Source organism: Mesoplodon bidens, assembly GCF_964165515.1.
Source record: "Mesoplodon bidens genome assembly, chromosome: 2".
In the NCBI taxonomy this organism is placed as follows: domain Eukaryota; kingdom Metazoa; phylum Chordata; class Mammalia; order Artiodactyla; family Ziphiidae; genus Mesoplodon; species Mesoplodon bidens.
Genome location: NC_138177.1, coordinates 97,444,912 through 97,468,523, shown reverse-complemented (window position 1 = coordinate 97,468,523; position 23,612 = coordinate 97,444,912). Strand labels below are relative to the sequence as shown.

At 38.0% G+C, this 23,612-nt stretch overlaps 1 protein-coding gene across 1 annotated transcript in view; it reads right to left on the bottom strand.

Annotated features, from left to right (window-relative positions):
- DBT (dihydrolipoamide branched chain transacylase E2) overlaps positions 1–23,612 on the bottom strand; it is a gene marked incomplete at its 3' end in the record, with an annotated part of 46,690 nt that extends 23,078 nt beyond the window's left edge. Inside the window, exons 1-4 of the mRNA XM_081223659.1 lie at positions 23,530–23,612; positions 14,504–14,627; positions 11,173–11,248; positions 9,425–9,606 (exon numbers count right to left, since the gene is read on the bottom strand). Of these exons, the coding sequence (XP_081079785.1) occupies positions 9,425–9,606; positions 11,173–11,248; positions 14,504–14,627; positions 23,530–23,580 (433 nt within the window). The 5' untranslated portion in view covers positions 23,581–23,612. The remainder of the gene's footprint in view (positions 1–9,424; positions 9,607–11,172; positions 11,249–14,503; positions 14,628–23,529) is intronic.

Genomic DNA, 23,612 nt, shown 5'->3' with positions numbered 1-23,612 from the left:
CTAAAACAAGGAACAATATAGACAAATTCAGTATTACTACAAATTCTTGTGTAAGACAAGGTACACAAAATAATTAGAAAGTTTTCCTGTTTCCAGAATTTTAAAAGAGACACATATAAATTTCTTAGTAAGTTGAACCTACTATTCTATAGGCTTGCTTATTTATTTTATGCTTCATAGTCATTCTTACAGTAAAAAACAATAAAAATTACAAGAAAACATAAATATAAAAGCAAAAAGGTACACACACAAAATAAAACTAGCATGCAAGGCAATTATTCAGAATACACTTTGAATTGCAAATGAAATAGAATAGCTAACAATGATCAGTTCTCTATGAGGAAAATTATCAGATAATTTTTACTCTGAACATAACCTATCCAATCCCATTAAGTTTTTACAGACATATAATAAACTGCATACATAAAATATAAAATTTCATAAGTCTTAAAATATGTATATACCCATAACTATCACGAAAATCAAGATAATGGACATATCACCCCCCAAAGTTTCCTTATACTCCTTGGTAATTCCTCCCTCCTAACCTTCTGCCTCCTTCCTACCCTATCAGCAGGCAACCACTAATGGCTTTGTTATCAAAATATAATAGTTTGCATTTCTAAAACTTTATGTACATAGAATCATACAGCATGTTCTCTTTTATGGCTGGCTTCTCTGACTCAGCATAATTTTTCAAGATTCATCCATGTCGTACAGGAAATTAATTTTTGTAAAAAATTATCTAGAAAAAATATACCCCCTCCTGAAAAAGTTCTATGATTTTATAATTTGCTATAACAAGACTTAGTAAGTTGGATTTCATTGGAGATACCAAAAGAAACTCTAAGAAATAAAAGGAGGGCTTCCCTGGTGGCGCAGTGTTTGAGAGTCTGCCTGCCGATGCAGGGGACGCGGGTTTGTGCCCTGGTCCGGGAAGATCCCACATGCCGCAGAGCGGCTGGGCCTGTGAACTGTGGCGGCTGAGCCTGTGCGTCCAGAGCCTGTGCTCCGCAACGGGAGAGGCCACAACGGTGAGAGGCCCGCGTACCGCAAAAAAAAAAAAAAAAAAAAAAGAATAAAAGGAAACAATAAAACCCCCCACAAATACCAATTGTTCATATACAGTCAGCCCTGGGAATCCACAGGTTCCGTATTCATGGATCAACCAACTGCTGATTGAAGATACATAGGAAAAAAATGTATGTAGGTTATATGCAAATACTACACCTTTTTTTTTTTTTTTGCGCTATGCAGGCCTCTCACCGCTGCAGACTCTCCCGTTGCAGAGCACAGGCTCCGGACACGCAGGCTCAGCGGCCATGGCTCATGGGCTCAGCCACTCTGTGGCACGTGGGATCCTCCCGGACCGGGGCACAAACCCATGTCCCCTGCATCGGCAGGTGGACTCTCAACCACTGTGCCACCAGGGAAGTCCACTACACCATTTTATACAAAGGATTTGAGCATCCGCAGATTTTGGTGTCTCTTTATGTGTGTGTGTATGTGTGTGTGTGTCCTAGAACCAATCTTTTGCAAATACCACAGGATGACTATAATTTGCTTTTGTGGATGGCCTAGATAGGTATCTAATCTGGTCTACAGCACTTGAGTGGGTATTCTAATTTACTGGCATCCATAAAAATGTTCAGCATCTTTGGTTATCTAAGTTTATGCCAAGAGTATAATTCTTTCCTTTTCTAGGTCTTAACTGAATGAAAGAAAAATCTATACCTATTATCTTGTTGATCCATCAAAATAATTCTGTGTTTATTTCAGGTAATTTTTAAAGGTAAATTCTTTTTTGTTTTTAATATTCCTAAATCATGCCTTTCAATAGAAATTTGGAGTCAAGATAATAGCACCCCTAGTACCCAGAATATGGTCTCTTATTTATTCCACATTAAAAGGAACAAGACGCCCTCAAGGAATGGATAATTCCAGGTCCGGGGTAGGAAAAGTATCAATATAAGGTGAGTCCCAGATCATCTTCTTGTGCCAAAAGCAAGGAAGGTTTTGAAAAGTAACAGCATCATGTTAAAAGAACACACAGAAGCCACTATGAAATGGTCACCACTATTAATGATTTGAGCATTAAAAAGAATTATAATAAAAACATCAGGTCAAATGAAATATAAACAAAGAATGTTGGAAAAATTAATATCACCATTTGAAGGGTCTATTAAAGTAACTCCTTATTTTAATAATTGGTAAAGAAAGACTGGAATGTCTTTCCAGTAGGAATTGTATATCATAGTAACAGATAGCCCCAATTGATATAGGAAGAGATAGCTCCACTTTACAGAATAATGCCACCTAATAATGTTAAAGGAATCCAAAAATCATCATTCTACAACCACTAAAATAATTGTTGATTTAGGCAATGATACTCAGATGATACTATAAACTACTTATATAGTACCAAAACATTACAACATCGATATCTCTCAGGTTGCAAAGGGAAAAACATAACTGTATAATGGAAGGGCAAGGGTATGGTTATCCTAATTCCATGTTTAAACTTAGCATTATTACACCAGGTTATCCAGACATTATTTGTGTCCTGATACGGAGAAATAAGAAGTACATAATATTTCCATGATGTAGATTCTAGCCAAAATATTTAACTGCAACCTAGCCTTTAAAACTTACTTCTAGGGCTTCCCTGGTGGCGCAGTGGTTGAGAGTCCTCCTGCCGATGCAGGGGACACGGGTTCGTGCCCCGGTCCGGGAAGATCCCACATGCCGCGGAGCGGCTGGGCCCGTGAGCCATGGCCGTTGGGCCTGCGCGTCCGGAGCCTGTGCTCCGCAACGGGAGAGGCCACAACAGTGAGAGGCCCGCATACAGCAAAAAAATAAAAAATAAAAATAAATAAAACTTACTTCTAGTTTACAGGAAATATAAAGAAGAGCGGAACAAGTCAAATACCACATGAAGAAGCAACAAGTCCAAAAGATGTGACATTCTGCAAAACAAATGCTACCATCTCTTCAGCAAGTCAGTGTCATGTGAGGAAGTAGGACCCAGATTAAAAGAGACCAGGTTCAATTTGTAGTCCTGTACTAGACCCTAGCTTGAACAAACCAATTGAAATTTCAGGGGCATTTTGGTGGCAACTGGGGAAATTTAAATTTAAATATGGTGTGACTACCAGATAAAATGAAAATGTATTGTTATGAAAACATGTAGAGTCATTAACTAAGCAAACACATTAGAATGTACCAAATACAAGTCTGGTTAAAAAAAATACCAAAATGCAAATAAAAATTAAATTCAAAGAAAAAATATTAAAAACAGCAAAGAAAAAGCAAAAAATAACATACAAGGTAATCCCCATAAGGTTACAGCTGATTTCTCAGCAGAAACTATACAGGTCAGAAGGGAGGGGCAGGATATACTTAAAGTGATGAAAAGGAAAAACCTACAACCAAGATGACTCTACCCAGAAAGGATCTCATTCAGATTCTATGGAGAAATCAAAAGCTGTACAGACAAGCAAAAGCTACTTCAGCACCACCAAACCAGCTTTACAACAAATGCTAAAGGAATTTCTCTAAGTGAGAAACACAAGAGAAGAAAAAGACCAAAAAAACAAACCCAAATCAATTAACAAAATGGTAATAGGTATATACATATCGATAATCACCTTGAATGTAAATGGATTAAACGCTCCAACCAAGACACAGACTGGCTGAATGGATACGAAAACAAGACCCTTATATATGCTGTCTACAAGAAATCCACTTCAGACCTAGGGATACATACAGACTGAAAGTGAGGGGATGGAAAAAGATATTCCATGCAAATGGAAATCACAAGAAAGCCGGAGTAGTAGCAATACTCATATCAGATAAAATAGAGTTTAAAATAAAGACTGTTACAAGAGATAGGAAGAACACTACATAATGATCAAGGGATCAATCCAAGAAGAAAACATAACAATTATAAATATATATGCACCCAACATAGGAACACCTCAATACATAAGGCAAATGCTAACAGCCATAAAAGGAGAAATCGACAGTAACACAGTAACAGTGGGGGACTTCAACACCCCACTTACACCAACAAACAGATCATCCAGACAGAAAATAAATAAGGAAACACAGGCTTTAAATGACACAATAGACCAGATAGAGTTAATTGATATTTTTAGGACATTCCACCCATAAGTGGAAGAATACACTTCTCAAGTGCACACGGAATGTTCTTCAGAATACATCTCATGTTGGGTCATAAATCAAGCCTTGGAAAATTTAAGAAAACTGAAATCATATCAAACATCTTTTCCAACCACAATGCTATGAGATTAGAAATCAATTACAAGAAAAAAACTGTAAAAAACACAAATACATGGAGGCTAAACAGTGCGCTGCTAAATAACCTAGAGATCACTGAAGAAATCAAAGAAGAAATTTAAAAACACCTAGAAACAAATGACAACAAAAACACGACGATCCAAAGCCTATGGGATGCAGGAAAATCAGTTCTAAGAGGGAAGTTTATAGCAATTCAAGTTCACCTCAAGAAACAAGAAAAATCTCAAATAAACAATCTAACCTTACACCTAAAGCAACTAGAAAAAGAACAAAGAAAACCCAAAATTAGTAGAAGGAAAGAAATCATAAAGATCAGAGCAGAAATAGATGAAAGAGAAATGAAGAAAACAATAGCAAAGATCAATAAAACTAAAAGTTAGTTCTTAGAGAAGATATACAAAACTGATAAACTTTTAGCCAGACTCATCAAGAAAAAAAGGGAGAGGACTCAAATCAATAAAATGAGAAACGGGGCTTCCCTGGTGGTGCAGTGGTTGAGAGTCCGCCTGCCGATGCAGGGGACACGGGTTCGTGCCCTAGTCCGGGAGGATCCCACATGCTGCAGAGCGGCTGGGCCCGTGAGCCATGGCCGCTAAGCCTGCGCGTCCGGAGCCTGTGCTCCGCAACGGGAGAGGCCACAACAGTGGGAGGCCTGCGTACAGCAAAAATAAATAAATAAATAAATAACATAGAATGCGAAATGAAAAAGGAGAGATTACAGCTGACACCGCAGAAATACAAAGGATCATAAGAACTACCACAAGCAACTATATGCCAATAAACTGGACTACCTGAAGTAATGGACAAATTCTTGGAAAGGTACAACTTTCCAAGATTGAACCAGGAAGAATTAGAAAATATAAACACACCAATCACAGGTAATGAAATTGAAACTGTAATTAAAATCTTCCAACAAACAAAAGTCCAGGACCAGATGGCTTCAAAGGAAAATTCTATCAAACATTTAGAGAATAGTTAAGTCCTATCCATCTCAAACTCTTCCAAAAAATTGTGGTGGGAGGAACACTCCCAAACTCATTCTATAAGGTTACCATCACCCCGATACCAAAACCAGACAAATATCACACACACACACAAAAATTACAGATCAATATCACTGATGAACATAAATGCAAAAATCCACAACAAAATACTACCAAACAGAATCCAACAGCACATTAAAAGGATCATACACCATGATGAAGTGGCATTTATCCCAGGGATGCAAGGATTCTTCAATGTATGCAAATCAATCAATGTGATACACCAAATTAACAAACTGAAAAATAAAAACCATATGCTCATCTCAATAGATGCAGCAAAAGCTTTTGACAAAATTCAACACCCATTTGTGATAAAAATTCTACAGAAAATGGGCATAGAGGGAAACTACCTCAGGATAATAAAGGCCACATATGACAAACCCACAGCCAACATCATTCTCAATGATGAAAAACTGAAACCATTTCCTCTAAGATAAGAAACAAGACAAGGATGTCCACTCTCACCACTATCATTCAACATAGTATTGGAAGTCTTAGGCTCGGCAATCAGAGAAGAAAAAGAAATAAAAGGAATACAAATTGGAAAAGAAGAAGTAAAGCTGTCACTGCTGCTGATGACATGATACTATAAATAGAAAATCCTAAAGATGCCACCAGAAAACTACTAGAACTAATCAATGAATTTGGTAAGTTTGCAGGATACAAAATTAATGCACAGAAATCTCTTGCATTCCTATACACTAACAACGAAAGTTCAGAAAGAGAAATTAAGGAAACAATCCCATTTACCACTGCAACAAAAATATTAAAATACCTAGGGATAAACCTACCTAAAGAGGCAAAAGACCTGTACTCAGAAAACTATAAAACACTGATGAAAGAAATCAAAGATGACATAAACAGATGGAGTGATATACCATGCTCCTGCATTGGAAGAATCAATATTGTGAAAATGACTATACTACCCAAAGCAATCTACAGATTCAATGCAATCCCTATCAAATTACCAATGGCATTTTTTAAAGAACTAGAACAAGAAATTTTACAATTTGTATGGAAATACAAAAGACCCCAAATAGCCAAAGCAATCTTGAGAAAGAAAAATGGAGCTGGAGGAATCAGGCTCCCTGACTTCACACTATACTACAGAGCTACAGTAATCAAGACAGTATGGTACTGGCACAAAAAGAGAAATACAGATCAACAGAACAGGATAGAAAGCCCAGAGATAAACCCACGCACATATGGTTACCTTATCTTTGACAAAGAAGGCAAGAATATACAATGGAAAAAAGACAGCCTCTTCAATAAATAGTGCTGGAAAAACTGGACAGCTACATGTAAAAGAATGAAATCAGAATGCTCCCTAATGCCATACCCAAAAATAAACTCAAAATGGATTAAAGACCTAAAGGGTAGGATAGGGAAGGTGGGAGGGAGAGGCAAGAGGGAGGAGATATGGGGATATATGTATATGTATAGCTGATTCACTTTGTTATAAAGCAGAAACTAACACACCCTTGTAAAGCAATTACGCTCCAATAAAGATGTTAAACATAAAATAAAATAAATAAATGTAGGGCCAGACACTATAAAACTCTTAGAGGAAAACATAGGCAGAACACTCTATGACATAAATCACAGCAAGATCCTTTTTGACCCACCTCCTAGAGTAATGAAAATAAAAACAAAAATAAACAAATGGGACCAATTAAACTTAAAAGCTTTTGCACAGCAAAGGGAACCATAAACAAGATGAAAAGACAACCCTCAGAATGGGAGAAAATATTTACAAAAGAAGCAACTGACAAAGGATTAATCTCCAAAATATACAAGCAGCTCATGCAGCTCAATAGCAAAAAAACAAACAACCCAATCCAAAAATGGGCAGAAGACCTAAATAGACATTTCTCCAAGAAGATATACAGATGGCCAACAAACACATGAAATGATGCTCAACATCACTAATCATTAGAGAAATGCAAATCAAAACCACAATGAGGTATCCCTTCACACCTGTCAGAATGGCCATCACCAAAAAATCTACAAACAATAAATGCTGGAGAGGGTGTGGAGAAAAGAGAACCCTCCTGCACTGTTAGTGGGAATGTAAATTGATACAGCCACTGTGGAGAACAGTATGGAGGTTCCTTAAAAAACTAAAAATAGAACTACCATATGATACAGCAATCCCACTACTGGGCATATATCCTGAGAAAACTATAATTCAAAAAGAGTCATGTACCCCAATGTTCACTGCAGCACTATTTACAATAGCCAGGACATGGAAGCAACCTAAATGAATGGATAAAGAAGATGTGGCACATATATACAATGGAATATTACTCAGCCATTAAAAGGAATGAAGTTGAGTTATTTGTAGTGAGGTGGATGGACCTAGAGTCTGTCATACAGAGTGAAGTAAGCCATAAAGAGAAAAACAAATACCGTATTGCTAATGCATATATATGGAATATAAAAAAGTGGTACTGATGAACCTAGTGGCAGGGCAGGAATAAAGACACTGACGTAGAAAACGGACTTGAGGACACAGGGGGAGAAGGGGAAGCTGGGACGAAGTGAGAGAGTGGCATGGACATATATACACTACCAAATGTAAAATGGATGGCTACTGGGAAGCTGTTGCATAGCACAGGGAGATCAAGTTGATGCTTTGTGACGACCTAGAGGGATGGGAGAGGGAGGGTGGGAGGGAAGGCTTAAGAGGGAGGGGATATGGGGATGTATGTATACATATAGCCGATTCACTTTGTTGTACAGCAGAGACTAACACAACATTGTAAAGCAATTATACTCCAATGAAGGTGGGGAGAAAAAAAAATACCAAAATGCATATGTACAAGTGCCTAGAAAAATGTCTGGAATGACATACACTAATGTGTTAAGAGTGGTGATTAATGAGTTGTAGGAATGTGTTTTCATTTTCTTATTTTCGTTTTTCTGCATTTTGTAAATTTCTACAATGCATGCATCCTGTTTTTATAATAATAGAAATTAAATAAATAATAGGAAGGCTTTAATAAGTTACCTTCCAGCTTTTGGAGGCAACATGTTATAGCTGAAAATATTCTCGACAAAGACTCAGGACATCCAAGTTCTAAATTTGGCTTTGTCACTGCCATTGGGCAAATTACCCAATGATTCTTCATCCATTAAACTGGAATACCTCACAAATAAGAATAAAATACTAAGTGTGAAATATTTTATAAACTATAAAGTATGACTATGATATTAGTTATTATAGTATTGTACAGACTGCAGGACTAAGAGTCAGCCAGCCACTCTAATTCAGACTCCTTCTAGACTTCCAAATTACACTACTGAGATGTCTTTATCTCAGCACTTCCAGATAGATTGTAGGCTTAGGGTTGCATCACAGACTGTGCTCCCCCTGCCCCCACATCAAAGCTTCCTAGATGACATAAACTTGGTATATCACAACAATGCCAAAGGGAACTTCTGATGTAGAGAGCCAGCTATTTGCTACCATAGGGACAGTGCACTGTTTTAATTTTCCAGTAACGTTCTTATAACGAATTCCCTTTTGTCAGGACATCTACTGCTTATAAGTGCTATGGTTGCTGCTGCTTCTGAATGCTAGTTTCTTTGCTTCTCATTCTGATTTTCCTCCTTTTGTCTTCTACTTCTCTTTAAGAAATATGGCTTTCATAACCATCACCAATGAGAGTGTGTTTCGGTTTTCGTATCAGCAGCAAACAGAGCAATCCCATTATGTGAGATTTAATCTGTGCATATTCCAAGTTTTATTAGTGACCAGTGTTTAAAGCTTGAATCTTTAATTCCCAAGAGAGCTTGTTGCTTCTTTGAACACCAAAGTTTCCAGAAGGTAGGCCTCCAGATAAATGTACTATTACTGTACATGTTTTTAACATGGTAACTGGTCAAAAGATAATCATGCATCACAGAGTGCATTTCCTATTTTCCTGATTTCAGCTTCTAAACCCCCAAATCAAATCCTGTAAGTTGTTAAAAGTAAACTCCACTTTCAATTGGTACCCAATGACAAAAGGACAGCAGTAATCAATTTGGCAAAATAGATGAACATATATATACAGTACCTTTTAAAGCTTCCGTTTCTATGTCTACTAATGGCTTTCCCACATAGGCAATATCGTCTAGATTATAATAAAGTTTTTTAATGACTCCATCGTAACGACTAGTGATAGTAACAGAAGCTTTATCACTTTGAACTTCACAGATGCTATCAAACTGAGACACTGTATCTCCTTCTTTTACATACCTAAAAGAAAAAGATGCAAGACACTTTTATATGAGCAATGATAATACAGATCATCTTAACAATATAAATGCTACACTGAATTAGATCAGTATCCATCGAGCCCAGCATTTGGTCCCAGATAGTATACCAAAGAATGTTTCAGAAGAGACTACAGTAGCTTCCAGAGGCTCTTTGATGCCTCTTCAAGAAATATAAAAAATTTCAAAATAATTAAAAATTCATAGATCTATAATCCAAAAATTTAATTGTCAGGTTTTCTGCCTCAAATATGAAAAATGTATTTTAAGTGTTATTTCCTAGTATTGTCTTAGGCTTTATCAAATTTTAATAAGGCCTATTATTTCTAGAATTAAATTTTAAAAATGGATATCCTCAATATACATCCCTTTTAATTTCATGAATTTTAGTTTGAGTTCTTAGTGTTTGTTTCTAAGATGGCTAATAAGTTTCAGATTCAGGTTCTTCCGACCTGAGGGCATTGCTGTTTCCTTGATCGCACAATGCAATAGATACAAAACCATAAAGTACATTTATGTTATTATAGTCCTCTTATAACCTGCAAAGCAATTATAATGAGAACTGCAGGGAAAGAATGTTCAGGTGGCTGAATCAGATTTTTAAAGGATCTTTAACAGTATACAATTGTGGGAGAGAATCTATTGACTCACCTTAACTGTTACTTCTAGAAATCTTTGAAAATTATTTCAGTACCCAGAGGTGTTTCCTTTTTTTCCAGAAAGGGAAAGAAAGAAAAGGGATAGAAGGATGACTAAGTAAAGAGCTTTTTAATTTTTGTTTCAAGCCTTTTTTTTTAACATTTTTTTAACCTTTCGAAAATTATTTTTTGATTCATGCCTTTTGGTTTAATATTGTAACCTTTTCTAAAAATATAGGCAAACTCTCAGGTAATGGTGAGTCAAATGTACTTGCATTCTTACTGAAGTCATTTTCGGTAAAGAGACCTTAGACTACATGATTATTTTAAAATAGTTTGGAAAAAAGCTCTAAATTCATACATTAAATGCTTTTCAAAACACATGGTCATATCAACTTAATATATTTTAGAGGCAAATTTCTCTTTTTTAGCTGAAGTGAGGGGTGGGTAATGAAAAAATTTTTTAAATGAGGAAAAAATAATCCTTAATAAATTACACTGAATAAAATGCCATACTGTAGGATGACTTGTGCCATCAGCATATTGGCAACATAAACTAGATTTACCTTATTGTTTTTTTTTTTTTTTTTTTTGCGGTATGCGGGCCTCTCACTGTTGTGGCCTCTCCCGTTGCGGAGCACAGGCTCCGGATGCGCAGGCTCAGCGGCCATGGCTCACGGGCCCAGCCGCTCCGCGGCATATGGGATCCTCCCGGACCGGGGCACGAACCCGTATCCCCTGCATCGGCAGGCGGACTCTCAACCACTGCGCCACCAGGGAGGCCCTACCTTATTGTTTTAAAAAAATCATTATATGTTACAGAAAGAGATGTCTCAATTTAAATAGATTTCTACTTATTTTTACTCAAATTATTTTTATACTTACTTAAAAATTTTTTCAGAATAACTTACCATTCTTTAACAGTTACTTCTGTAATCCCTTCACCAATGTCTGAGAGTTTGAACTGAACAATCTGTCCCTGTAGAGCTTCAAAGACAAATGAGAAATGATCTCATTAAATATGTAATATATTACTAATATACAGATGCTTTGACATCTAAAATTAGAAAATATTCTCAAGCAGAGGCAGAAATCATTCCATTTTTATAGATTTTAAAAAGCATTTTATAATGTTTAAAAGCATAACCATCATTCATAGCCACCCAGATTTATATAACTTATTCAGTGACACAGACCTATTGATATTGCCACAGAATCTGTCATTTTCCAATTTCCAAAATAATGTTCTTTTACAAGGGTATAGGAGGCCCTTCCAACAAATGAGATTTTGTGATAATAGCAATGAACAGAAAATAGAACAAGATATTAGACAAAGGGAGGTTCAGCTGGATCTCCTTGTTTCAAGTTATGAAACTATAATAAACATCAATGGCCTGCTCTTAAATCTCTTTTGACTTCATACAACTCTTCTCATTCCCAGTGTCTAAAGATCAGGCAGATCCATACCTAGAAGACTTGGAAAATTTTAATTTGCCCAAATGATGTTCTACCAACTTCTTAAATTTTAGTCTTCTATTTTCTCTTAGCATTTTTTTACTCCTTTTCAAATTTCTACACCGTCTTTATAACACTTAGATGCCAATGATAATTTATGGTAATTATTCCCAAGACAGAAAGTATGTATCAATCCTCTCACTTTTCCAAATTAACAAATGGCTCTGAAGTGACTGAAGAGCGCTCCTCTATTTTTAAACTACTATTAATCAAAATTGCTTATAAAATATACAACAAGCTGATTAAGGTAGGAAATTTTTCTTTAATAAATATGAGGAGATTAGTAGTTAAGAAATATGAAATACAATTTTGATATGGAGGTTTTAAGCACCTCTTGTTTCCTCTCTAGTAAGTGGGGCCTCTCACAGCGTGCTGCTCAGAGTATAAACTGGAACCTTTCTGAAAAATAGTTTGGCATAAGAATCAAAAACCTTAAAAAAAAAAAAGTCTGTTTCTTTGACTCCATAGGTAATTTTACTTTTAAGACTTTTTTCCTTGAAGAAATAGAGAGGTACATGAAGATTTCTGCTCAGGAATAGTTATCATAGAGTTATAATAAAGAATTGGAAACCAACTGAAGTAATCAAAAAATGGCAAGTAAGTACACCATGGCACCTCTGTACAAAGCAATATTATGCAAGGAACAGCATGCGAAAGGGCATGGGAATATGGTAGTACACAGCATGGTTAGGGAATGACAAACACTTCTGTACAGCTGAGGATAGGGTACTTGGCAAGAAATCAGCCCAGATTTAAGGCTTTGTGCCATGATGAGGTGAGGTGTTTGGAATGTATCCTAGAGGTAATTAGGAATCAGTGGTAAATAATTATGGTCATTAATTCTTTGCAGCTGTTCCCATTAGAGGTACAGTTTATCTTACCACTAGTTAAATCTATGCTGGCCTATGACTTGTTTTGACCAATAGAATACAGCAGAAGTAAAGCTGTAGGTTCTGGAGCGCAAGCCTCACAGGACCTCGCAGCCTCCACTTTCTCCCTCTTGGAATATGCCTTGAGATCCCCACGTAAGGAAGCTGTTCTAGTCTACTGGAGGATGAGAGACACCACGTGGAGGAGGAATGAGATGCCCCAGCTAAAAACCAGCACCAACTTTCAGACATATGAGTAAGACCATCTTGGACCTTCCGACCCAGATGACCTTGTAGCTGAATCCAGTCACATTAGTGAGCCCAGGTAAAACCAGCAGATGACCTTGTAGCTGAATCCAGTCACATTAGTGAGCCCAGGTGAAACCAGCAGAGGAGCCACCCGACCAACCCACCCCCAGAATCCTGAGGAACAATAAATCATTGTTCCTTTAATCCACTAAGTTGTGGGGAAGGTTATTATTCAGAAATAATTGGCTGATAGGAGTCCCATCTACAATTTCAAACCTATAACTTTATATCTATAATTTTAGAGAAAAATATCTCTCGCAGGAGTGTGATGGAAAGGACTGGGGAGGGGTGGCAGAGAAAGCAGTTAGGAGACTATTGTAGGTAAGAAACTGAAGTATAGAACTTAATATATTTACATATTTTCAAAGCTGTCTGAAAAGGCGAAGACAGATTTAAGAAACATTTAAGATGTAATATTACTATATCTTGGTAATCAAGGTGATGTGAGACAAGTATCGAGATGGCTTCAGGTTTCTAGCCTGTTTACTGAGTTAGGGAAGAATTGGAAGAGGATGTATCCCAAGTATGTAGAGCAGGGCTTTGGCATGGAGTTGGTGATCAGTCAGTTACCTGTATTGAATGGATTTGCTCTCACAAGATACAAAGTTGGATACTGTGTTACTCCCATTTTCCAAATGATGAAACAGAGAGAAATTAAGTAACTTGCATAAGGTTACACAGCTAGTAAACCAAAGCTCCTTAAGCGTTTAGAGACTAGGGTAGGAAGTTGGAGTTTCTGCTTGAATGGCCTCTATTTTCTCTGAGAAGTAAAGAGAAAAGATCAACTTTTGAAAATAGAAATCTTTTTTTTTTTTAAATGGTGAAGATAAGGTTTACATATCTTAGGGTGATGCGGAAGAAGGCATATACAAGGCATGGAAGGACTAATTGATCTCAGGGGTTGGATCCACCTGGAATTCCGTTATTTTTCATCACTAGCACAGACTAAGGCACTAAGTATCTGTCAAAAGCTTAACGCTGTAACGAAAGTCTAGGGTTCTTTACCAGGGTTCTAAATAGAACATCAGGAAAAAAAAAGTTTTAGTGCCTTTGCCAAATCTAATACTTAAGTCTCAAGTTCTTTGCAAGGTAGAAAAAGTTAGGGGAAAGGTAATTAAGTGGTAAAAGCCAGAGAACTTTCTGTCTACACAAGCACCTCATCACACTATCTTAACATGACAGATTAAGTGCCTCATCCAAAAAACAGTAATACAGTGAGTACAAGGACACAATCTACTAAGTCAACAATTTAATCTAAGTCATATCAATGCTGACTGTTGCACTTAGGTAAATCATATGATAAACAACAGAGGGCCCAAGAGAACCCAGTCCCAGCATTATGAAGACACAGTATTAAGGGAAAGTATGTGAAAGGGGAGTGGGTGCAAAAAAAAAGAAAAGAAAAGAAAATGAGAATTGGATAGATGTGGGGAGAGCAAGGAGGGCCAGGCTAGAAGTAAAAGGTCAACTTTTTTACTTTGATAAGTCTTCAGTTACTGAATAAATATAAAACATTATGCTGTACAGGTTATTCTGAGATTATACTTACCAGCAGTTGTTTTCAGCAGCTGATGTGGATGATTATACTTGAATGAAGTATAACCAAAGAAAGACACATAGTTTGGTTTCAAAACATGAATATTACCACATGTTTGAAAGTAGCGGACACAAATCTAGAGATGGGAAAACAAAACAGTAAAAGCTTTCATAAATGATCTTAATGGCGTATCTCTAAGTATATATTGAATTTCAAGTCTATTCTAAAAGTAGAACAATCATTATCATGACATAAACAATATGAAATTATCTAGGCTGAAATCAGAACACTTGGCATCAGTGACAAGTTTCTGGTTAAGAAACCAAAGGAATTCAAAGCCTAACACACAGCATATTTTCTTGTTCTTTTGTTTATTTATTTATTTTGGCCATGCCGCGAGGCATGCGGTATCTTAGTTCCCCAACCAGGGATTGAACTTGTGCCCCCTGCAGTGGAAGCAGGGAGTCCTAACCACTGGACCGCCAGGGAATTCCCTTGTTTAGTAAAATTATATCCTGATTTGTCCACATGCTTAGATCCTTGCCTAAAATTCCCTATGAAAGTAAAAAAGTTTTAACAATGTTTTCTGTATAAACACAACAGCCTGTAGGTGTATTTGAGTCATTAAAGGCTTCCTGAAATAAAACAACTAAAGAATTCAAAAGTGACTGCTAGCAGGCTTCCCTGGTGGTGCAGTGGTTAAGAATCCATCTGCCAGGGCATCCCTGGTGGCGCAGTGGTTGAGAGTCCGCCTGCCGATGCAGGGGATACCGGTTCGTGCCCCGGTCCGGGAGGATCCCATATGCCGCAGAGCGGCTGGGCCCATGAGCCATGGCCGCTGAGCCTGCGCATCCGGAGCCTGTGCTCCGCAACGGGAGAGGCCACAACAGTGAGAGGCCCGCATACCGCAAAAAAAAAAAAAAAAAAAAAGAATCCATCTGCCAATGCAGGGGACACGGGTTTGGGAAGATCCCACATGTGGCGGAGCAACTAAGCCTGTGTGCCACAACTACTGAAGCCCACGCTCTAGAGCCCGCAAGCCACAACTACTGAGCCCATGTGCCACAACTACTGAGCCCATGTGCCACAACTACTGAAGCCCGCGTGCCTACAGCCTGTACTCCACAACAAGCCACCGCAACGAGAAGCCCACGCACCGCAATGAAGAGTAGACCCCGCTCGCTGCAAAAGCCCGCGTGCAGCAACGAAGACCCAACGCAGCCAAAAATAAATAAATAATTACTTTTTTATTCTTAAAAAAAGGTGACTCCTTTAGCATCTAAAGACACTGAAAAACACACATAGTATTGTCCCCAAAGGTTTTCTTATCATAATTTATAGATGACTCTTTAGATTTAACTATTGCTATTTTATATAAAATCCTAATATAATAAAATACAATGTCACAGAAATAAGTAGGACTGAATGTATTTCATTTGTTATATCAAAACCTAAGTGTGTGAAAGGTACAATATTTTATTTTGAAAGTTAACATTTCAATGTTATTAATACCTGATAAACTACATCACACTTTAAAAAAAAATTATACAATTTTTAAAGGTTACAGTCCATTTACGGTTCTTACAAAATTTTGGCTATATTCCCCATGTTGTACAATGCATCCTTGAGCCTATCTTACACCCATAAATTTGTATCTCCCACACCGTCACCTCTATATTGCCCTCCCTCCTACTGGAAACCACTAGCTTGTTCTCTATATCTGTGAGTCTGCTGCTTTTTTGTTCTATTCACTAGTTTGTTGTATTTTTTAGATTCCACACATAAGTGATTACATACAGTCCTTTTCTTTCTCTGACTTACTTCACTTAGCATAATGCTTTTCAAGTCCATCCATGTTGCTGCAAATGGCAAAATTTCATTCTTTTTTATGACGGAATAGTATTCCATTACATATATATATATAGATAGTAGATAGATAGATACATATATATGTATGTATATCACATCTTCTTGATCCATTCATCTGTTGATGGGCACTTAGGTTGCTTCCATATCTTGGTAATTGTAAATAATGCTGCTATGAACATTATGGTACATATATCTTTTCAAATTAGTGTTTTGGTTTTTTTTTTGGATATGTACCCAGGAGCAGCACTGCTGGGTCATATGGTAGTTCTATTTTTAGTTTTTTGGAGAAACCTCCATACTGTTTTCCACAGTGGCTGCACCAATTTACATTTCCACCAACAGTGTACAAGGGTTCCCTTTTCTCCACATCCTCGCCAGCGTTTGTTATTGGTGTTCTTTTTGATGATAGCCATTTTGACAGGTGTAAGGTGATATCTCATTGTGGTTTTAGTTTGCATTTGCCTGATGATTAGCAGTGTTGAGCATCTTTCATGTGCTTGTTGGCCATATGGATTTCTTCTCTGGAAAAATGTCTATTCAATTCTGCCCATTTTTAATGCTGAGTTGTATGATTTGCTTTGATCAAATTTATCAAAGGGAGCAGTGGAAGGAGCTCAAGGACCAAACTGTTGATGACTGTAAATGTCAGATTAAGGAGTTTGAACTCATACATTATGGGTTATTGAAGAAAAAGGATTAATCGTCCAACAAGTGAAAGTCCAAGACCAGATGGCTTCACAGGTGAATTCTATCAAACATTTAGAGAAGAGCTAACACTGATCCTTCTCAAACTCTTCCAAAAAATTGCAGAGGAAGAAACACTCCCAAACTCATTCTATGAGATCACTATTACCCTGATACCAAACCCAGACAAAGATACTACAAAAAAAAACAAAATTACAGACCAATATCATTGATGAATATATAGGCAAAAATCCTCAACAAAATACTAGCAAACAAAATCCAACGACACATTAAAAGGATCATACACCATGATCCAGTGGGATTTATCCCAGGGATGCAAGGATTCTTCAATATACTCAAATCAATCAATGTGATACACCATATTAACAAATTGAAAATTAAAACCATATGATCATCTCAATAGATGCAGAAAAAGCTTTTGACAAAATTCAACACCCATTTATGATACAAACTCTCCAGAAAGTGGGTATACGAGGAACCTACCTCCACATTATAAAGGCCATATACGACAAACCCACGCAAACATCATTCTCAATGGTGAAAAACTGAAACCATTTCCTCTAAGATAAGAAACAAGACAAGGATGTCCACTCTCACCACTATTATTCAACATAGTTTTGGAAGTCCTAGCCATGGCAATCAGAGAAGAAAAAGAAATAAAAGGAATACAAATTGGAAAAGAAGAAGTAAAGCTGTCACTGTTTGCAGGTGACATGATACTATACACAGAGAATCCTAAGGATGCCACCAGAAAACTACTAGAGCTAATCAATGAATTTGGTAAAGCTGCAGGACACAAAATTAATGCACAGAAATCTCTTGCATTCCTATACACTAATGATGAAAAATCTGAAAGAGAAATTAAGGAAACACTCCCATTTACCACTGCAACAAAAAGAATAAAATACCTAGGAATAAACCTGCCTAGGGAGACAAAAGACCTGTATGCAGAAAACTATAAGACACTGATGAAAGAAATTAAAGATGATAACAACAGATGGAGAGATATACCATGTTCTTGGATTGGAAGAATCAATATTGTGAAAATGACTATACTACCCAAAGCAATCTACAGATTCAATGCAATCCCTATCAAATTACCAATGGCATTTTTTACAGAACTAGAGCAAAAAATCTTAAAATCTGTATGGAGACACAAAAGACTCCGAATAGCCAAAGCTGTCTTGAGGGATAAAAACGCAGCTGGAGGAATCAGACTCCCTGACTTCAGACTATACTACAAAGCTACAGTCATCAAGACAATATGCTACTGGCACAAAAAGAGAAACATAGATCAATGGAACAAGATAGAAAGCCCAGAGATAAACCCAGATAAACCCATGCACCTATGGTCAACTAATCTATGACAAAGGAGGCAAGGATAAACAATGGAGAAAAGACAGTCTCTTCAATAAGTGTTGCTGGGAAAACTGGACAGCTACATGTAAAAGAATGAAATTAGAACACTCCCTAACACATACACAAAAATAAACTCAAAATGGATTCGAGACCTAAATGTAAGACCGGAGACTATAAAACTCTTAGAGGAAAACATAGGAAAAAACACTCTGACATAAATCACAGCAAGATCTTTTTTGATCCACCTCCTAGAGTAATGGAAATAAAAACAAAAATAAACAAATGGGACCTAATGAAACTTAAAAGCTTTTGCACAGCAAAGGAAACCATAAACAAGACAAAAAGACAACCTTCAGAATGAGAGAAAATATTTGCAAATGAATCAACATACAATGGATTAATCTCCAAAATATATAAACAGCTCATACAGCTCAATATTAAAAAAATAAACAACCCAATCCAAAAATGGGCAGAAGACCTAAATAGACATTTCTCCAAAGACATATATACACTACCAAACGTAAAATAGATGGCTAGTGGGAAGCAGCTGCATAGCACAGGGAGATCAGCTCGGTGCTTTGTGATCACCTAGAGGGGTGGGATAGGGAGGGTGGGAGGGAGGAAGATGCAAGAGGGAAGATATATGGGAACATATGTATATGTATAACTGATTCACTTTGTTATAGGGTAGAAACTAACTCACCATTGTAAAGCAATTATACTCCAATAAAGATGTAAAAAAAAAAAAAGAAGAAAAAAGAAGACATACAGATGGCCAAGAAGCACATGAAAAACTGTTCAATATCACTAATTATTAGAGAAATGCAAATCAAAACTACAATGAGGTATCACCTCACACCAGTTAGAATGGGCATCATCAGAAAATCTACAAACAACAAATGCTGGAGAGGGTGTGGAGAAAACGGAACCCTCTTGCACTGTTGGTGGGAATGTAAATTGATACAGCCACTATGGAGAACAGTATAGAGGTTCCTTAAAAAAGTAAAAATAGAATTACCATATGATCCAGCAATCCCACTACTGGGTATATACCCAGAGAAAACCATAATTCAACAAGATACATGCACCTCAATGTTCATTGCAGCACTGTTTACAATAGCCAGGTCATGGAAGCAACCTAAATGCCCATAGACCTACGAATGGATAAAGAAGTTGTGGTACATATATACAATGGAATATTACTCAGCCATAAAAAGGAATGAAATTGGGTCATTCGTTGAGACATGGATGGATCTAGAGACTGTCATACAGAGTGAAGTAAGTCAGAAAGAGAAAAACAAATATCGTATATTAACGCATATATGTGGAACCTAGAAAAATGGTACAGATGAACCGGTCTGCAGGGCAGAAATTGAGACACAGATGTAGAGAACAACCGTATGGACACCAAGGGGGGAAAGTGGCGGGGGGTGGGGATGGTGGTGTGATGAATTGGGAGATTGGGATTGACATGTATACACTGATGTGTATAAAATGGATGACTAATAAGAACCTGCTGTATAAAAAAAAAATAAAATGAAAGCATAAAAAAAGAAATTAATCTAGGTGTGTGTGTGTGTTTGTTAGATTATAACAGGTAAAGCTTGGAGAGAAAGGACAAAGTTAAGGAACAATTACTGTATTTGAGGCATGAAATGACAGGCTCCTGGCTGAGAAGATTTAAAGTAGAAAAAGAAAGAAAGAAACTTAAGTGCAATAGGCATTATGTGATAAATAGCGATTGAGTGGCTATTAAGAGAAAGCTAAAACACATTAGTGAAGCTGCCGACTAAAGGTATAAAAAGGAAAACAGAAGGATAAAAATGAAAGGGAGGGGCTTCGCTGGTGGCACGGTGGTTAAGAATCCACACGGGTTTGAGCCCAGGTCCGGTAAGATCCCACATGCTGCAGAGCAAGTAAGCCCATGCGCCACAACTACTGAGCCTGTGCTCTAGAGCCTGTGAGCCACAACTACTAAGCCCGCATGCCTAGAGCCTGTGCTCCACAGCAAGAGAAGCCACCGCAATGAGAAGCCTGCGCACAGCAACTAAAGAGTAGCCCCCGCTCGCCACAACTAGAGAAAGCCCACACACAGCAATGAAGACCCTACGCAGCCAAAAATAAGTAGATAAATAAATTTATTTTTTTTAAATGGAAGGGAGGAGAAAAAAATAATTTTTCAAGTATGAAAGACATTGTCTTCTACAAACAACACAAAAAAAAATACAAAGTAATGAAAAGACGGTTTAGCAGATTCACATAATAAGGAAATAAATTAGTGATAATTCAGCAGGCAGTTGTTGAGCATACCCAAAGACAGGATTGTTCTGTGCTCGAGAATTCAAAGCTAAATAAGATACAGAATACAGTCTCTGAATTCAAATTGCTTACACTTTACTGCAGGAAGACAGACAAAATAGAAAAATTCAAGATAATAGGGTAAGTTAATCAAGAGTCAAATGCATGATGCCATAGGGGAGTATAAACACAACATAATAAGGCTTTCTTAATAATTTACTATAGGTGATAAGACCTCTTGTTGCTTATGATTTTTTATAACATATGGGAAAAAATAGACTTTTTTTTACTGAGTCGTTCAACAAATGTTTATTGAGTACCTACTATGTGCCAGGCATTTAGGATTAGAGAACAAAATTGATGTGATTCCTTCCCTGATGGAAGGTATAGTCCATATTGTGAAAGATAAAAGCAAGTAAACAGGTGATTACAACAGTGTTATAATGGGGGAGATAGTGTTAAGAAAACACAAAGGAGGGAACATACCTGGAGAAAGTGAAGTAAGACCTAAGGATGAGTAGGAGTCACCCAGGGGGTGAGATGTGTTGCAGAGAAGTCTATAGGGGAGTAAGGCAAGAGTCTTTAAAGCAGAGGAAATAGACGTGCAAAGGTCTGGAGTCAAGAGAGAGAAAACAGCCTGTGTTCAATTAACTGAAATTGTTCAATATACTTCTAGTGTAGTTTAGTGTGAGCTAAGGGTGAAGTGTCAGAGTGGGGACTGGGTAGTTAGGTTTTAGCAAGGAATGAAGCTGGGGAGGTTGGACAGATCCAGATCATATATTGCTTCATAGTCATTTGAATTCTGAACATTTTGCTGAGAGCAGTTTTAAGCAAGGAGATGACATTCTCAAATTTGTGTCCTAGTTTATAAGATCACTCTGGCTACACTATGGAGAATGGGTTAGAGAGGCATAAGATTAGAGGCAGAAAGTCCAACTTAGGAAGGTCCAGGATATCTGCAGCTGGATACAGTTTGGAGAAAAATGACTAGATTTTTGAGATTTACAGGCTAGAATCAAGAGAAACAGGTTTGAGGGTTTAGTTCCAGAGCCTAGAGTCTGATGTTTCTCGGAGACGTTATAACAGTCGCTGTGAGGTGGCTAAAGGCTAGTCCTTCCAAGCTCCCTTGTGCTAGCAGTGGCCATGTAACACAGTTCTAGCCAGTGAGTCTGGATGGTACCACCACTTCCTCCTCACTGCCCTGAATACAAAGTTGTAGCAGCCCTCTTGTGACCCTGAGGGAAAGGCCAAATGAATTGCGAAAATGACAACCCTGATAATGATGAGCCACTTAATCAATCCCAGCTGCCATCTAACTTTCAGATGCTTTGTATACACAGATACTTGATTTCCTACTTATTGGTTGGGTTTATTACTTACAGCTGAAAAACACCTAAAATACATGCAATTTGAAGATTTCCAGGACAGTGAGATATATGGGTCTGCAGTAAAGCTGGCTGGAAGACTGGGGAACTTCAGGAATCATCAGCATATAAATGGCAACTAAATTTGAAGAAGTGGATGAGGTAACCCTGGAAGCCCAAGAAGCACACAGAGGGGCAAAGCCAGAACCCTTAAAAACACCAATATTTAAAAGTTAGGCAAGGAAAGAGGAGGAGGTTGGGATAAAGTGTTCAAAGGTGTAGGAAAAAAAATACCAGGAAACTGGTGGAGCCAGCTTAGAGAGCTTTCAAAAGAAGGGAGCCAAGCATGGAGAGCTTTCAAAAGAAGGGAGGCCAATACCCAGTAAGGTGCTGCTGAGAAGAGCTTTCTTCTCTTGGTTACCTCCTACTTAGCTTTCACAAATCTCAAATTATACAGTATCCTTTGGGAACTCTCTGACCCCCCCAAGATCCCTCTTATGTGTCTCTGTAGCTCTAGGCACTTGTTCCATCTTCTCATGCCGTGCTGTAATTGTAATTGCTTGTTTTAATGTCTATCTCTGCCTTTCTCCCCCGTGCCATACCACGAGGCTGTAATTAAACTCTGAGGGGGCAGAAATCAGTGTCTGTCTTATTCATATTTGCACCCCCAATTCCTAGCACAGTACCTGGTACATAGCAGGCTCTTGGAAGGTTTTGTAAGATCAGGGGCCCAACACCGTAGGAAAATTCTGAAGAGGGGACCCAGGAAGAAAAACGCTATGCAAATAGGATGAAACACTGTGATTATTGGGATGTTAATCGTTTGTTGCTAGAAGACTGTGTGAAAGGGGAGAAATGAAGGAGAAATGGTGGTGGGTCTTAGCTCTGGTGATTTAAAAGGTTGGAAAGATACTGGTGCAAATGTAGGAGATAGGTTTAAACCCAAAGAACAAAGCTCGAGCCTCTCAGCTGCTTGGAGGCAAGGACCTATGGTGTTACGCTTTCCTTGCCCAGTCTCTTTCTCTAGACTGTAAATTCCTCGAGGGCAGGGGTCGTATTATCAGTGTCTTAAACTAAGGGGTGCTCAATAAATGTTTACTGAATACAGTATATCTCTGTTTCCCCAGTGCCTACCACAATGCCCGGTACCCGGATGGTGCTCAATGAAAGGCTACTGAACGAAAGGATAGTTGGGCTTCGGGTGCAGATGAAGCGGGAGGGCGACCGAGTCACGACATAAGTGCGCCCAGGTAAGGAGAGAGAGTGGGTCTCCAGACAGGTTGAGCGCCACCTTCGCTGCCCTTCGTTTTGCATACATCCCTCCACCTCTCCATTACGCGAGCCCTGTACGCGAAGCAGTAGGAGGACAAAGTAACACACCTCTCCCGGGTAACTCCGAACAAATCACTCCTTCCCGACCTCAGATCTGCCCAACCTGCTTACCAGACGCCCTGCAGTCCGGCTCCAGGTCCTCAGCACACGCGCTGCAGCCATCTTACTCCGGAAATGACCATTGCTCTGAGGTT